General features: G+C 52.3%; 5 protein-coding genes across 5 annotated transcripts; 3 read left to right on the top strand and 2 right to left on the bottom strand.

Moving 5' to 3' along the window:
- The first annotated feature begins 48 nt into the window (after positions 1–48).
- Positions 49–4130, top strand: HD553DRAFT_297450 (uncharacterized protein). The gene is made up of 13 exons (XM_046178548.1): positions 49–375; positions 438–553; positions 643–828; positions 900–1015; positions 1089–1677; positions 1747–2042; positions 2109–2214; positions 2279–2409; positions 2479–2527; positions 2590–2719; positions 2782–2952; positions 3016–3171; positions 3241–4130. The coding sequence occupies exons 1-13, from the start codon at positions 328–330 to the stop codon at positions 3640–3642; spliced, it is 2496 nt and encodes an 831-aa protein (XP_046035757.1). The 5' UTR covers positions 49–327; the 3' UTR covers positions 3643–4130.
- Positions 4131–4302: 172 nt separating this feature from the next.
- Positions 4303–7836, top strand: HD553DRAFT_56396 (uncharacterized protein). The gene is made up of 10 exons (XM_046184320.1): positions 4303–4673; positions 4757–4800; positions 4857–4896; positions 4959–5041; positions 5112–5506; positions 5564–6577; positions 6643–6659; positions 6724–6932; positions 6990–7085; positions 7147–7836. Exons 1-10 carry the CDS (start codon positions 4489–4491, stop codon positions 7473–7475), a joined length of 2412 nt encoding a protein of 803 aa, XP_046035756.1. The 5' UTR covers positions 4303–4488; the 3' UTR covers positions 7476–7836.
- Positions 7837–8277: 441 nt separating this feature from the next.
- HD553DRAFT_313396 (putative SAR small monomeric GTPase) lies at positions 8278–10140 on the bottom strand. The gene is made up of 11 exons (XM_046180226.1): positions 9979–10140; positions 9843–9873; positions 9693–9707; positions 9578–9621; positions 9441–9501; positions 9304–9369; positions 9113–9223; positions 8912–9033; positions 8747–8832; positions 8574–8676; positions 8278–8498 (listed from the first exon to the last, which is right to left on the bottom strand). The coding sequence occupies exons 1-10, from the start codon at positions 9988–9990 to the stop codon at positions 8655–8657; spliced, it is 570 nt and encodes a 189-aa protein (XP_046035755.1). The 5' UTR covers positions 9991–10140; the 3' UTR covers positions 8278–8498; positions 8574–8654.
- A 52-nt stretch (positions 10141–10192) lies between these two features.
- On the top strand, positions 10193–12761 carry HD553DRAFT_297443 (peptide chain release factor eRF1/aRF1). The gene is made up of 9 exons (XM_046178547.1): positions 10193–10469; positions 10547–10570; positions 10657–10743; positions 10863–11101; positions 11186–11288; positions 11364–11694; positions 11773–12217; positions 12290–12366; positions 12439–12761. The coding sequence occupies exons 1-9, from the start codon at positions 10452–10454 to the stop codon at positions 12444–12446; spliced, it is 1332 nt and encodes a 443-aa protein (XP_046035754.1). The 5' UTR covers positions 10193–10451; the 3' UTR covers positions 12447–12761.
- Positions 12762–14230, bottom strand: HD553DRAFT_285822 (phenazine biosynthesis protein PhzF family). The gene is made up of 6 exons (XM_046178243.1): positions 13972–14230; positions 13837–13906; positions 13321–13762; positions 13123–13249; positions 12898–13056; positions 12762–12819 (listed from the first exon to the last, which is right to left on the bottom strand). Exons 1-6 carry the CDS (start codon positions 14039–14041, stop codon positions 12791–12793), a joined length of 897 nt encoding a protein of 298 aa, XP_046035753.1. The 5' UTR covers positions 14042–14230; the 3' UTR covers positions 12762–12790.
- Between the last annotated feature and the right edge of the window lie 1965 nt (positions 14231–16195).

Below are 16195 nucleotides of genomic sequence, written 5' to 3'. Positions count from 1 at the left end.
GGGAGAGCGCGAGTCACACACCCCCACCTTCGATCACAATCACAAGTTCTCGTGATTCCCTTCCCCCCTTCCCCCAAGCTATATAAGGAGCAGGCGGCAGATGGTCGACTCTTATCATACCCTTCGCCTCAGCACTTGCGAAGAAGTTTTTCGACATCTCCTCCTCGTCACGAAACGTCGAGAGAGTATCGATCTACAACTGCAAGCGGATCTCGAATTTGACCCAGAGGCTCGTAGACGCCTCAAATAGCGCAACTTTAGATCTTAGATCGCACTCGAGCCTTTGAAAGGAATTTTTCGGTTTCTACCACCGATCGAAGCTGCAAGATGTCTGTCGCCAATGAGGACACCAAGTCCGCCACCAAGGCGCAGTTTGTGAGTCGAGGCGAGCTTTCCTTGCTGTATCAAGCTGATCACTCGAATCTTTTATAACCCAGATCTCCGCCTTGGTCGTCGGTGCCGCTGTCGCGGGAGCCCTCGGCCTCGTCCTGCTTGTGCTCTCCAAAAAGTACAAGAGGGTATACGAGAGTCGAATGATGCTTGCCACGGATGGGTTAGTCGAATTTTGCCTAGAGAGGCTGGCTGGCGTGTCAGAGCCGAAAAGCTGAAAATTTCATCCTCCTTTGTTGTTCCACATCACAGCAAACGACCTCCCCCTCTTCCCACCGGTTTTGCATTAGTGAAAGCGATTATACAAACACCAGATGATTTAATCATAGAGCAAAACGGTCTGGATGCCTACCTCTTCGTCCGATTCATCAAGGTGTTCGGAATTTGGATGCTGGTTCCTTACTTCCTCTTGACCTGGATCATCTTGATGCCCGTAACGTGAGCAACAGCGCCGTTCATGAACCGGGATTTACCTGACCGTTGTCTTCATCTGTTGTTCCCAAACCCAGTGCTAGCAAGCCGAACGCCGGAAACGTCGACTTGAACATCTTCTCGATCGGAAACGTTCCCGATTCACGACCCAACAAGCGTATCGCTCACTTGCTCGTCGGACTAATCTTGATCGGTGAATAGTGAATGCAGGCTGTGCTACAGGTCCGGGAGGCTGAATCTTTCTCGATCATTATCAATTTTCATAGCCTGGACATGCTTCCTCATCTACCGCGAATTCGGTCACCTCATCAAGGTCCGACAGGCATGGCTTTCTTCTCACACCCATCAGAGGCTCGCTAGAACCAGGACTGTCCAGCTGGTCAACGTTCCCGAAGACCTCATGGCTGGATCGGCTCTCGTCAATTTGGCCAGCTCCTTCACCGGCGCATCGGAGAGGAACCCTCCCAAGGTCTGGTTGGCCAGGAACACCGACGAGCTTCAAGACGTCTTTGACGACCGTAACGACGAGTGCAACAGGCTCGAGGCTGGGGAAGCCAAATTGCTTTCCAAAATCACGAAGAACGTCAAGAAGAACAAGACCCCCGAGAAGCCCACCAAGAGCTCTGGAGGTAGCCCCATGGACACTGAGCGTGCCGATGCCGAGTCCGTCATCGATCGATATCTCACTCCAAAGGAAAAGGGCAAGATCACCTGGAAGCAGGGATTGTTGGGCTTGATTGGTCGAAAGATGGACAGGCAGCAGAGCCCTGCGTTTATCAGGGAAAAGAACGGCGAGCTCGAAAGGCTCAGAAGCAAGCTCGATTCAATGGAACTCGGAAACGTTGCCTGGCTCAGGTCAGTTTCGTTTTAGCTGCAGTCGAGACACAGTCAGTCCATACTGAGATGGACTTGGCACCCTTGCAGGTTCCACACCCAGAACGAGGCTCATGTATTTGCCAGAAACGTCAACAAGGAGAAGAGCAGGAAGAATATTCAGACCGGAATTGAAGTCGTCCCCGAGGATATCATCTGGAACAACACGTCAATGAACCCCCACGCGCGACAGATTGGTAAAATCATCAGCTGGTCTATCACTATCGGGCTCATCATCATCTGGGGAGCTCTGTCGGCTTTCGTCGGAGCTGTTTCAAATGTGGATACTTTGTGTACCCAGGCAAGCTGGCTCGCATGGCTCTGCACTATTCCTGGAGTCGTACTCGGTATGTGCTTGCAAAACTCTAGCTACAGACGACTTCCGTGGCTAATGCGGCTCATTGCAACAACAGGAATCATCAAGGGTGTCTTGCCTGCCATCCTTTACGCCATTCTCTTCGCCATGGTTCCCATCTTCCTCAGGTTCTGCTTGAAGAAGCAGGGTATCGTGCGAAACAGGTGAATTCTAGCTCCCACCATCGTTACCGCCTAATAACTGGGACTGACTTTACTTCGTTGACAGCGACCTGGAATTGAACCTTTTCAGCCGCTACTTCGCCTTCGAATTGATCAACGGTTTCCTCGTCGTCACCGTTGCGTCTGGACTGATGTCTGCTATCCCCCGAATCGTTGACAACCCGGGCATGGTCACCAGTAAGTCCGCGCTGCTATAGTCTTATCGTCGCTTCAATCTCGGCCCTGACCAACGTCTTGGCTGTTCAGCTCTCCTTGCTACGGAATTGCCCGGCGCCAGTATCTTCTTCTTGACTTTGTGAGTACTTTTCCAAGGTAGCAATGGTGGACCATAAAATTGATCGATTACGCGGAAATCAGGCTTTTGACCCGCAACCTTTCCGGAGCTGGAAAGACGTACAGTCGAGTCGTTGCATTCGTCATGCAGCTCTTGAAGCCTATCTTGGGAGGAAAGACTCCCCGTAAATTCTGGCTTTCCGAGCATAAGATGGTATGTCATAGGACTTGCCTATCTGCGCTGAGCATATTTACTGATACCTGGGGGAAAAACAGGACTCGATGAAGTTCGGCGTCGTCTGGCCCCCTATCGCTTTGATCGTGGTCATCGTCATCGTCTACTCGATCATCCAGCCCGTCATCACCGGTGTCGGTTTGCTCGTCATGGCTTTGCTGTGGTTTGCTTACAAATACGTCCTCGGCTGGTGCGCTGACCAGCCTGACGAGGTCAGTCCTGCCCGTGGACTTGTGTGGCTGAGCGGGTCAGCTAACCTCTTTTGATATCGGCAGCTCGAAACCGGCGGACTTTACTACCCCCGGGCCCTCAACACCATCTTCACCGGGCTTTACCTCGAGGAGATCTGCCTCGCTGGATTGTTCTTCTTGAGCACTGGCCCTGATGGTAGCTCTCGATCTAAGGCTGGTCTTGCTGGAGGTGTCCTTTTCGTAAGTCTTTCTCGATCCAAACAGCACTAGGGCTTCAAGTGACCTGATTTGCTCCCTCTGAACATCTAGGTTGTTGCCGGAATCTGCACCATCGCCTTCCACATCTTCTGCAAGCGTCGGTTCCCTATGGAGTCGATCCTTTACACTTCATCTTCCTTGATCGGCGGCACGGCCTCGACGACCAAGCTCGCATTGGCTCCCACAGCCGAGGAGCGAGAGGACGGCGATGCTGGCCCCGAGTATGGCCAGACCACTGGCTGGCATGAAAACGCCTTCGACCACCCCGCTACGTGGAAGCCCCAGCCTATCATCTGGTTGGCCAAGGATCAGTTTGGTGTTTCAGATGCCGAGGTCGCCAGGATCAACGGTGAAGAGGTCGAAGCTAGCAACGTCTACGCCGAATTGGACACGGACGCTAAGCTCCATGTTGAGCGTAGCGCTCCTGATGAGGAACATCAGCACCTGATTTGATCGGAGGTTGCTGGAGGTCTTTTTTACGATTCAACTTTTCGCTCGTCCTGCTCAGACACGCATGCAGGTTTACTTCTTCTCAATCAAATCGCGCTTATAATACCTTGTGGCTACAAGCAGTCCCCGCCGATGATGATCGTTTTAACATTTTAATACTTGTTGCCTACCTGATCGTGCCGTACTTGCCGCTCAAGACGTACCTTCTCAGCACTGAGGTCTGAAAACATCAGGGCTGAGAAGGAGAGATCCAGGACTTCCAGGAACGGTTGGATGAAAAGATCCGGAGCCGGCAAACAGCCTCCACGAAGTCCTAGATACACAGCTGCAGGATACATTGTTGAGCCATGAACGTCCCAAGGGCAGATTCCGCCGCATGCCCGATAGCTTTAATGGCTTTTGTATTGTCACTGTGTGGTTCAGCTGGGTACAGATTGAGGTGACATAGGTCATGAGTGGATTTACCATCATATCAATTAGCTCGATTCAGACTTACCAGTTCGCGACGAAGTAAACCTAAGAACCCATCAACCGACTGCCGATGACTTGGGTGCGTCGCGCGTCGAGTCTCGGGTCTGTTGCGTTTGTGTGCGTGGTAACCGAGAGAGCAAACATCTTCATCCCGGCTCCCGAAGTGATCGACAAACACACGTACGAAGCACGATCTCATCCCATGGTAAATCCTATATCGATCGATCGTCGACGTATAAATCACAGACATCCATAGGAGCGTGGACACTCTGAGCATAGCCTACATCCGTTTTAGCATCCCGTCGATCGCGTGGCTCTGGTGATCACGATCAGGTCCTCAATTCTACCGGCTTTGGAATCTCGGCATAACATCCTCCCATGTCTTCGTCCTTTCGATCTTCCCTGGGACCTCCCGCCAAACGTCTCAGATCTGGGTCGAGCTCGTCAGTCAAGTATGATACAAACAGGGATGATTACTCGGAAGAAGAGGAGACCGAATCGAACGGTCAATCCCTTGAACCGCAAGCCAAGGCGGGTCGAGTCAAGAGGGAACACTCACCTAGGTACGTATTAGAGCCATGTTACAGCGTCGTCCTGATACTAACGATATTGCTTCACAACTCGCATCCTTGGATTTCGAATCTAGACCTCTGGCCGTAACGTGTACTCATTGTAGATCTCGCAAAATCAGTAAGTATGCTTGCAGTGTATCGGACGCAACGGGAGTGCTGATTGAATATCTATAGAGTGCGATAATGCCAAACCTGCGTGTACCAATTGTATCAAGTAGGTCATATACAGCATGATATGACGAGATAATTCTGCTGATAGCGCGCGTCCATCACCAGAGCTGGACACGACTGTGTATACCTTGCGAAGCAAAAGCCGGGATTGAAGGCTGGGACAGGAGAAACGATGCTGAGGCGCATAGGTCAGTCCCGGCCCCGGCCACTCCTTACCCGGAGTGCTGACCTCAACAGAAACCCATTTCGTTACTTCAGAATCGCTGGAATCCGAATTCGAACGATACAGACAAATGAATGAACGTCGCGTCAACGACCTTGAGAGCTGGCGACGCATCGTTGGCTCAAATATTCAAGGTTCCGGAAGCATGCCGCCCAGTCTCATGCAGCAATCGAGTAGCATGCAAATCGGCGGCATGGTTTACAACGGTACACAATCTGGCATGAGCGATATGGGACCGCCCAGTATGCATGCAAATCCGAGGACGAATCAGGCATCTGGCGTACAGTTGGGGACAGACCCGATGTTTGGATATCAGCCGAGGAACGATGGGTCTCACGACATCATGCGTGACAGGCAAATGTCAACTGCAATCAGCCCCCTGGCACACCTCGACCCCTCGATTGGCAACGTCTCTTCTGGTGGACCACCCGTGAGTGCGCGATCGGCCGATTCCGCCGATTCGTAGCTGATGGTCGTTATCTCCTAGTCGCAACCACAATACAACAGTATACAGGACAGCAAGGAGTATGCGGACCTTGCCGGGTATGATGCACCCATTTGGCGACCAGACATGGTGTTGCCGAGAGACGACATCGTGCAGGACCTGATCGCCATCTACTTCGATAAAATCGCGCCTTCAACTTTCATCATAATCCCTCGTCACGACGAAGTTTGGGAGCCGCCGTGGAACATCGTCGTATACGGTATCGTCGCCGTTTCACTACGCTTTTCCCAGGACAACCGAGTACTAGAGTATCGGGATCAGATCCATACGGCAGCCAGGCGATACGTTTACTTGGAGGCTATGGAGCAGCTCACCTTCGACGCGCTGCAAGCGTTGGCGCTGTTATCCATTGATGTCATCGGTAGCGGGAAGGGCGTCGAAGGGTGGGGCTGCATTTCCCTGTTAACCCGGTCAGCGGTGACGGCCGATCTGCTACGCGAATCGGGCATGGACAATGTCGAGGCGAACAACGGGCAATACACGAGCGGGTCTGGTACCCCTCGATTCCCAAGCGCTCTCAGCAAGACATCGATATTACAGAATCCTTCCAGCTGGAGAGAAGACGAAGCACGGCGGAGACTTTTCTGGTTGATCTTTGCGCTGGACCGATATACGTGTACCACAACTGCGATTGAAACAGCAATACCCGCCCAAGATATACGGAGACGACTCCCATGCGCCGACGATCTGTGGAAGGGGGATGACTATTATACGGCGGACACCTTTATATCGCCGCTCAACCTGTATGGGAGAAACTCGGCTTCCCTGGCGACATTGCATCCGGCGGCATTCTTCGCAGAGGCGCTCGACCTCATGGGTAGAGCTCACGCATTACAATCACGCTCGGTCGATGTACACGATCCGCGGGCGATGGAGATGCGGCGGGACGCCTCAGCAGCCATTGTTGGCGCCGCAACGCGATGGTACATGGACATACAACCTGCAATTGGGAGATATGACGACAAAGGTCCTATTTCTGCTCTGAACCTCTTGACCGTGAGTTCGCAATGTGCGGCAAGATGATTGATCGGCCGACTGATCTTGCTCATGACAAAATATAGCACGGCATATATCATGCGTAAGACTATCTTTAACTTTTCTCTCTTCGAATTCTACTGATCGATACACCGCTACGACCACAGAACAATTCTGAAATTGCAGTCATTCCACGCCTATCCAGCTCTAGCAACAAACGGAAGCATAGTCGAGCCGTATGCTACCGCGTGTCTCACATCGGCAAGAGCCATCACGACTCTCAGTTGTCGTGCGACTGGGTCCTTCGATACGACTGCCCCCAGCGTCTCCCCCATCTTCATTTGGTGCTGCTGGATAGCTGCGAGAGTGTTTTTCGGTAGGTCCGCCTATGACATATGTTTGGCTGGCGTGATCTGACTCGCTTCGAGTGTAGTCAATTCCTGCCTGGGAGCACAAATCAACATCGAACCAGAGTTCAAGGTCATTCTGGGTTCGATGAAGGCTATGGCGGTGCATTGGCAGCTGGCAGGTAAGCGATTCTGTGCAGAATCTTTGCTCTGCAGTAATTGAACAGAATAACCTTCGTCTAGACGACTATGTTCATCTCTTGCTGCGAGCTGAGCGGAAATGGCACTCACTCGCCGTCGACATGCACAATTCGCCGGCGTCCGGTTCGTTATCGGAAGCGGTTTCAGTCCTGCTGGACCTGAAGAAGACGGGCGCGCAAGCCCTACGGATAGGAAAATACGACGTCACTCCACCAGAACCCGCACGTCTAGCCGATCAGGGACCCTTTGGCGGAGCAACTCCGAATTGGCCCAGGACGGCTGGTCAAGCCATGCCTTCGTACGGCGAAGTACAAAATTGGTTTGATACCTTGGATCTTTTCGCCAGCCCAGGAGGATTCGGGCCGGTCTGAAGTGGGTTCAATCGCAATCGTTGAATAGGATGCGGCCGCTTGGTTGTGCAGATGGTTATATTGATTCCACGCAGGTAAAGGGAATGCTATGTGTACTTAGCAGCAATGATGTGAGCGGAGGATAGATGTTCGGGTGTACAAGGCCATACGCGCTCGAATGCACTTGAACTGAGCGAACCACCAAGGTGCTTCTCGTCAAATTTCACTTTGTTTCGCCGCTTTCACCATGACTATTGGCTACAAGCCTAGTGGTCATTGATATCCCAAAGTGTTTAAAGACAGCGCGGCCTCGATTGGAATACGGATCAAAAAAAGAGACTATATAGTCTTGTTATAAGAAGGATCGAGTAGTTACAACGCTTACTGTAGTATCGCACTCAGAGTACCATCGGCTGATGCGATTAGGTTCGCTACTGCTACATATCATGCAACAGACCCGTCAACGAAATTACCATCAAGGGATTTCATTCTCCCGCGCTTCCGTTTACGATCGGCTCATCTTTCGCGCGGCCGTCCGAGAGACCACGCGAGCTGGTACTCTCGAGCTACGATATCGTAGTCAGGCTCAACACTGCTGTGTACCCTTATTCGCATGAATGAACTTATTACGCACCGCGCCAAGGAGCTTTCGAAGAGGCGGTTTGGACATCGGTGACTAAGATCTGGCACGGGTCATCCTCATCATTGTTCAGAAGGCCGTACGTCTCTGATCTCAGCAGACATGAGACAAGCCTGCGAAGTGGAGTTTCATCGGTCGAACCCCTATTACAGCCTTCCTCTATGTTTACCGAGCACCTTCTCACCTAGGTCTTTTCACTGTTCTCCTCTTCGCTCTCTTCGAAGTCGATGTGGTGCATATCGGTTCAAAAAACGCTCGACGAAATGGCGACATGCAGTCACCTCCCCGGAAGGCTTCGCCTTGTACGTGAAACTTCACATACCGCCCGGACACCAGGAGACGAATGAGGCGACGTCATGCGCACAAGCCAGGTTGATGCAGCTAAAAAGAAGTCAACAAAGCAGCTGAATGATATAGATATATATGATCGCAAAAGCAGACGTCAACAATAAGAAAGAAACTGGCTTCGCGAGGCCCACCCTCGCTGCTCATCGCGATCGCGTCCCATCGGTCATCTCCCCGGAAACCCTGTCAGGAGCGACGAAATCCTCTCTTCCCGTTTAGATGTACTGACTCATCCATCTATGATCCACGTCGCCAAAATGATGAGCCTACGTGTGCCAACTCGAGAAATAGGACACGCCTGACGTACCGGATACCTTCCCCGTATCCTTGCCTCATGACGACACTGCACATGAACAACTCGATAGGTCGGATTCCCTCGAGAGGTACCTTGCCCTGAGCATATCCCCCGACCATACTCTTCATTAGCCTACCGAAACGGACAGGGACGAGAGGGGTGATGAATGATACGTACCTTTCCGGTAGTCTGGTAAAGACCCAACTCGTGCCTCAGCTCCTCCTCGCTAACCGCACCTGGTGCATCGATCTTGTTGCCAAGAACGAGGAAAGGTACCTGGTTCAACGATTCGATTGACACTGTTTCATCACGAAAGCCAGAGCGACGGCGTCAGATGCCGTGTTGAGCAAGAGCAGAAGGCGACCTGGCTGGACTGACGAAGCGCATCCAACTCGGCCTTGCTTTCGGCGAAACGCTCGGTATCAGCCGAATCGACGAGGAAGACGATCCCATCGACCTCGGGGAAGTAATCTCGCCAGAGACGACGAGCTGAGCAGCCATGAATCGAAAAACATGCCCCAATCAGCGAGGTGTTTCCTAGAAATCCGATAGAGCATATGAGGGCTGACCTTGCTGATGTCCACCCAAATCGTAGGTCGTAAACTTGACATTCCCGATGGCCAACTCTTCCGAAGCTACCCAGCATCAAAACCCATATATCAACAACCCCGTCCCTTTCCGTATCCCTCGCTAGCGGTAGACTCACTAGGATGAAGAGTGGGTTGGAGGGTTGCTAATCGGTCGTTCTTCAGCATGTGTAGGAGGGTCTATTTTGAGGAAGAGCAGGAGAGGAGTTAGCGGGTTGCAGTTGAAGCGACAGGCAAATCAGAGGCGGTAGCTTACGGTCTTTCCGGCATTGTCGAGACCAAGGAAGAGGAGCTTGGCGCCTATTCAATCGGGAGATCACTAAGATTAGTGCCTTTGAACACAAATCCGAAATGACTGCTGCTGTTCTCACTCTTGTTTGCGAGACCTGTAATACATGATCAGACGTAATAACGTTCGCAGCGATTCAAACGTCAGCCGACCGTTCTGCTTCTCGGATTTTGCTTCTTGAGCTCTTGATACAAGAGGCCAAGCTCGTAGAGCGTTAACAGTCGATACTCACCCAACGAGGCCAATACGTCCCAGAGCCAGTTCTGAAAGTTGATATGAGTACAAAACACGTATTACATTCCGTCAGCTCGTCATCCATGAACGCCCTCGATATCGCTCCGATGTTGTTTCTGGCGCAACCGACTCACGATGATGAACATTTCGTTTTCGTTAGAGGTTCGTGAAACAGAGATACACCGATCAGGCAGGAGTGACAGAGAAGCGTGTCGTCGATGTGATGTTCGCCATCGTCCTTGACATCATACATCATCATCGACCACGTCTCGCCCAGGTGATGGTTGCTCCCCCCTTTGATGGGAGGGGAGAGTTGCACCGCGGATACGACTTGCTCGCGCTTGCCCCCCGCTAAACCTAGCCTTTTGATCTTTGAGGACCTTCAGTAGTAGGGGCTGATTTCTTTCGAGTTGGCGATGGTATTCTTGACGATCTCATATCTCCATACCCTCTTGGCTACTCTGCATATACACCTGGATCGACTGCCTAGAAAGCGTCGCACGAAAAAAGGACTAGTCATCAAAAAGCTCTTGGAGAAAGCCACCGGAAAGCATCAATCTAAACTTGCATTTGAAGCAATTGAAAAAGGAGACGAACAGCTACCATTATGTCTGCCCCTCAACCCGTGAGCAGTGTTATCTTTTCGCTTGGAACAGGCAGTAAGATTCTGAAATCCCCGTGGATATTGATGATATGATGTAGGATATGGCCGAGCAAAACATCCAGGTGAGCATAGAGTTCTCGCTTCGGCTCGTTTTATTTTAAGTCTGCCTCTGACCCGCCTCACCTCGCCTCCTCTCCCTTGTCAACAGCTGTGGAAGACCCGAAAGCTCATCAAGCAGCTGGACTCGGCTCGTGGTGCTGGAACGAGTATGATCAGTTTGATTATCCCTCCCAAGGCGAGTACCTTCCAAGCTCGAGTTGGTTAACCGTTGTGCTAAATCTAAACCTCCCCTTTCTCCGAAATGATCTTTTCTGCGGCATCGAAACGTGAAAACAAATCACTTGTCGACCACAGTCCCAAATCTCTCAATTCGCCAACATGTTGACGCAGGAATACGGAACTGCCTCGAACATCAAGTCCCGAGTGAACCGTCTCTCCGTCCTCGCCGCCATCACCTCGACGCAACAGCGTCTCAAGCTCTACAACCGAGTGCCGCCTAACGGGTTGGTACTCTTCGTAGGAACAATCTTGACGGACGAGGGAAAAGAGAAGAAGGTGTCGTTCGATTTCGAGCCTCATAAGCCTATCAACACGTGAGTCGCCGCAGGTCTGGCAGGAAGGATCAGAGCGGCATCGGTGTCGGGATACTGATGAGAGACGGTATTGCGGCGATGCAGCTCGTTGTATTTGTGTGACAACAAGTTCCACACCGAGGCCCTGGCCGAGCTCTTGGAGAGTGACTCCAAGTTCGGTTTCATCGTCATGGATGGTAACGGTACTGTGAGTTTACAAGCCGACCTACCTCCAGCATTAGCATTCCACTGACCAACGACATTTTTCGCCCCAACCTCGCAGCTCTTTGGTACCCTCGCTGGAAACACCCGTGAAGTAATTCACAAATTCACCGTCGACCTCCCCAAGAAGCACGGTCGAGGAGGACAGTCTGCGCTGCGTTTCTCCCGTCTGCGTGACGAAAAGCGACACAACTATGTCCGTAAAGTCGCCGAGTTGGCCGTCCAGCATTTCATCACCGCCGACAAGGTCAACGTGACCGGGTTGGTCTTGGCCGGTAGTGCCGATTTCAAGAGCGATCTGGCGGGTAGTGATCTGTTGGACGGACGGTTGGGAGCCAAGGTCATCAAGATTGTCGACGTCTCGTACGGTTCCGAGAACGGTTTCAACCAGGGTGAGTCGCAAGAGTCCGAGTTGACAAGCAATGTTCGGAAAGTGCTGATCCTCAATTTGTTTCCCCTCATTGCACCAGCCATCGAGCTCTCGGCCGAGTCCCTGGCAAACGTCAAGTTTGTGCAGGAGAAGAAGCTCATCCAAAAGTACTTCGACGAGATCGCCCAGGACACTGGCAAATACTGTTACGGTATCGACGACACCCTCAAGGCTCTCGAGCTCGGTGCCGTAGAGACCCTGATCGTTTTCGAAGGTCTGGACACGCTGAGATACGTCCTCCGAAGTGCTGCTGGGGAGGAACACGTTATCCACTCGACCCCGGCCAACAAGGAAAGGGACATGGAAAAGTTCATGGACAAGGCGACCGGGCTCGAGATGGAACAGGTTCAAGAGCCCGAGAGCTTGTTGGAGTGGTTCACGGAAAACTACAAGACGTGGGGTTGTGCGCTCGAGTTTGTGACGGACAAGAGTCAGGAGGGGAACCAGTACGTCAAGGGATTCTCGGGTATAGGCGGTATCCTTCGGTAAGTGCCAGGTCGGGTTCGGTTTGCAGGTTACTGGGACATTGTTCTGACGTACACAGTTCTGGCCTGCAGATACAAGGTCGACTTTAGCGAGATGACCTCGATAGACGATGACGAGGACGAGTTCTACGGTTCTGATGATGACAGTGGTGAGTCTCGCATATCATGGGCTTCGGTGCCTAATGACCTCGCTGACCCCTAACCTTTGCCAAATCCATCAGACATGTAAACGGCTGCTCTTTTCTTCTCGTCATCGAGCCTTTTCGTCGATGAACGGACGAATCAAGCTTTACACCTCCGAGCCACGGTATTCCGACCTTTCGCAACATTCCCACTTTGCATCGACCATCTTCTTCCTTGATCCTTGATCGACCAAGACCTCGAATCAGGCGTTTTCCCCTCCCCCCTTCCCCTCCTGCCTTCATCTTGTGGTTATCGAAAAGCGACAATCGTCTTTGCATCAATATAGAGAAGGGTTGTAGACCGTTGTATCATTCATAGTTTATAGGTCTGTGTCCGATGGCATATTTCTTTTCAATACAACACAGCTCGAACGTGTGGTGTTCTGCTTGATCAAGGCTGAACCATTTGCCCGCTGGCCACTGCATCCGAAACAGTAGAAGGAGGAAGTCTGTTAGCTGGTACAAGATCGAGGTCCCTCGTCCTAGACGCCAACTCACTCAGGACCGCCTGGCCTCTCAACAAGACCCTTCCTCTTGCTTCGTCCCATACGACGCTGATCTCGCCTCGTCGGGGACCACCTTGGGTTGCGAACAGCTCGGCGTCGCCTTTGCCGAATTTTTGCGAGTACAGTGGGGCCAGGGCGCAGTGTAGGGAGCCTTTTAGGATGATGAGAAGCAGTCAGTCGAGGAGGTCCATCTGTCTCGATCGAACCGGACACTTACCGGTCACCGGGTCTTCAGCTACTCCACAAAGAGGTCCAAGGAATCGCGAGTGGAATTCTGGCGCCTCAGTTCTGTCCGTCTGGGCGAGTACAGTAGTAAAGCTCACGCCTCGAGCAGGGATGGCAGCCTGCCAATGCAGCGATAAAAAGCATCATGTCAGTCCGAGTGTACCACAAATCAGATCCACCAGCGACTAACGAGGGGGCTCGATTCGATCGCCCAGTCTCCAAGATGATCTCCCTCCTCGACGTCAACCTCGACAATCACGTCGAACTTGCTCCTCAAGATCTGCTTGACCGCCTTGACCTTGTCCCCCATAGCAGCCTTCAAAGGGGCCATATACGCTTCATCCTCCAGAGCGCCCTTGACAACCTCGGGCACGGTAGCCGGGAAATCCAACTCGAAAGCCGGGGATCCGTCCGATCTAGGGATCTTCTTAGTGACCAGTTCTCCGGACTGGGTCTGAAACCGGTATTTCTCCACCGAGCTGTACTTGTGGTGCGAGGAGAGGACGGCGGTGGCTGCGACGGTTGCGTGTCCGCAGAGGGCGACCTCGGTACCAGGGGTGAACCAGCGCAGGCCGAATACGTCAGATTCTTCCGTAGGTGTGATGAATGCCGTTTCCGACAAGTTCATTTCTCTGAATAGTTGGGAATACGTCAAGCATCGTCAGTAAGAGCTTGCGGTCAGCGCATTGTTGGAATTGTGACTCACTTGGCAATGTTGAGCATTTGAGCATCGCTGAGCTCTTTTGGCGCTTCATCTCCGTCTTGAATGACAACAGCTGTGATAGAGCATCTTCTTCAGTACAGAACAACGATAAAAGATCCTGGCTGTACCGATACTGACCAGCCGGGTTTCCGCTAAACGGCTTCGAGGTGAAAGCATCCACAATCTGATACTTGAAGAAAGACGGCATTTTGGCTCCGATTCTTCTTTTCCGGTAGATCAGACTGGGATGGGTAGAGGTGCTACTGGTACGATCTCCTCAGATCTTATATCCTGTGCCGACATTCCGTTTGTTAGCAATTTGTGACTCGAGTGTCCGAGGCAGCGAGAGCAAGTCGTGCAAGTCACACCTCCCCCCGACTGATCGAATCGGTTCGGACGATCCGACATCGTCAACATACACTTGCCGCTGAGCCGCGTCAAAATGAATATGCGTTATTCGTCGCCGCCATTCACGCAAACCGCTCGGGGCATACGTCGCCGTTCGATAAGGTCGTTGATCATTCTCCAAACTCCTGATACGACAATGAACATTTCATCGTCCCGAAGGTCGAGACGGAATTTACAAATACAAGGGCCACGAACAGCAGTACAGTGTGCGCAATTCGATTCGGCTAATATACAATGGATTGCAGTCAACATTTCTGTGATATCGGTTTCGCCACAGGCGGAGGTTGACTGATTCCTACGGGCTCGCTTCGAGGCGGGTTCCCGTTTCACTTGGCTGGTTGGTTATCGAGCGATACAGACGACGACCTCGATGTCCCAGTTGAACGTGGGCTAGTCGAGATCGTGTCGAGGTTGCGTTAGGATAGTGTTCCTATCCGCTTTGAGTTGGTGGTGATACAGTGGAGGAAGATTGTGATTGACAAGTACGATCCGGGGGGTTGGAGGGTATCCGTGATCGCAGTGCGGGGACAATTGGGGCAGGCGTCGTCGATGCGGGCGCAGCGAAGCGATCACTTGCCCATCGACCAGCTGCTGGACGAGAGCTTTCCGGACGAGGCACCCATCGGGGCATTTCGAGCTCCCATACCGTTGGTATTGATGGGTCTCAGAGCAGCAGTAGGGGGTCGCTTGGCCGGCGAGGGGGGCACGAACGAGATTCCAGGTGCGTTAGGGCTAAGACAGCGGCGGAGATGGATGATGAGCAATAGTGACAAGGCGAAACTTGAGGCGCAAGAGCAGAGTACTCACTTGGTTCGGCACAAGCCCTGGAGACGACGGATAGAGAAGGTCTTGGTAGGAGCGTTCAACATTATGGTAGAGTTGAGGTGATTTGGTGGTGTTCGTTAAGAGTAGGTCGTAATAAAGTCGAATAGAGATACAGTAATGAAGTTGGTTGAGCCGAAGCAGTGGTTTTGGAAAGAAAACATATCACAAGATCGCGATTCTTGATCGAATTGGAGGTCAAGGGCGTCCCTCTTATATACTCGTCACAATAGGCCCTATCCGGGATAAGAGACCGGCGGGAGATACCAAGACGTCGGGGGTCATCATCGGTCCCCCACAAAATGAAACCCTTGCGCCATCGTGAATCGCGTGCAACTCGGTTGGCAGCCGATCACGGAGGCGTTCATGGTGGCGTACACGTCACCCCCCTTTCGCTTCCTATGGCCGGCGGCACGCTGCCCCCGCGTCTCGTGTGGATGTTTTGGGTGTGCGAGCGAGCGATACCGGCGCTCGGGCTCGCGGAAGCTGGGGCCTGCGGGGATTCACAAGGCGGGTCGAAATCGTAGGTCGTCCGACGAGCATCGACGATCAAGATCGGAGCCGGATCGAGCCTGCAAGATATGTCACTTGATCAACAAAATTCAAAAGAAGGGAACAAAATAACCATCATGCAGGGTCTCGGTGCATGGGGTCAAGCAGCAAGCAGCGCGGTAAATGAGATACCTGTGACATCGAAACAGCAGGTGGAGGTTGGTGCGCGAACAGTCTACCCTCCGTTCGCGTGCCTGAGAATAGAAGGAAGCCGATGGAACCGGGAATAATCGGTTGCGGCGGACCGAGACATGATGATGTGATGGCGTTTCGCTTGTTCTACTCGGTGCGTCATTCCCGCTTCGCCACTATCGCGAAATGCTGGGGCACCTTTGCATACAGCTTCACAGATCACAGATCATACGTCGAGCAGCTCGAGCAGCAGCAGCGAATACAAAGAATGTCCTCCCTTTGCAACGTACGATGCGAGTCGCTTCAAAGTCATCTTGACCGAGCTATGAGCCGTTGCCGGCGGCCAAGAACCCCCTGGTTCTGTTTTGTACCATGTGCGATGCGGAGAAAGCCGACAGCCAAGAGTCCGAACCTTTGCATGCGACATCGAGGGTGCTCGTCACTCGTT

Source organism: Filobasidium floriforme (genome assembly GCF_021052385.1).
Source record: "Filobasidium floriforme strain CBS 6241 chromosome Unknown HD553scaffold_14, whole genome shotgun sequence".
NCBI classification, from domain to species: Eukaryota; Fungi; Basidiomycota; class Tremellomycetes; order Filobasidiales; family Filobasidiaceae; genus Filobasidium; species Filobasidium floriforme.
This window is presented reverse-complemented; position numbering and strand designations above follow the sequence as displayed.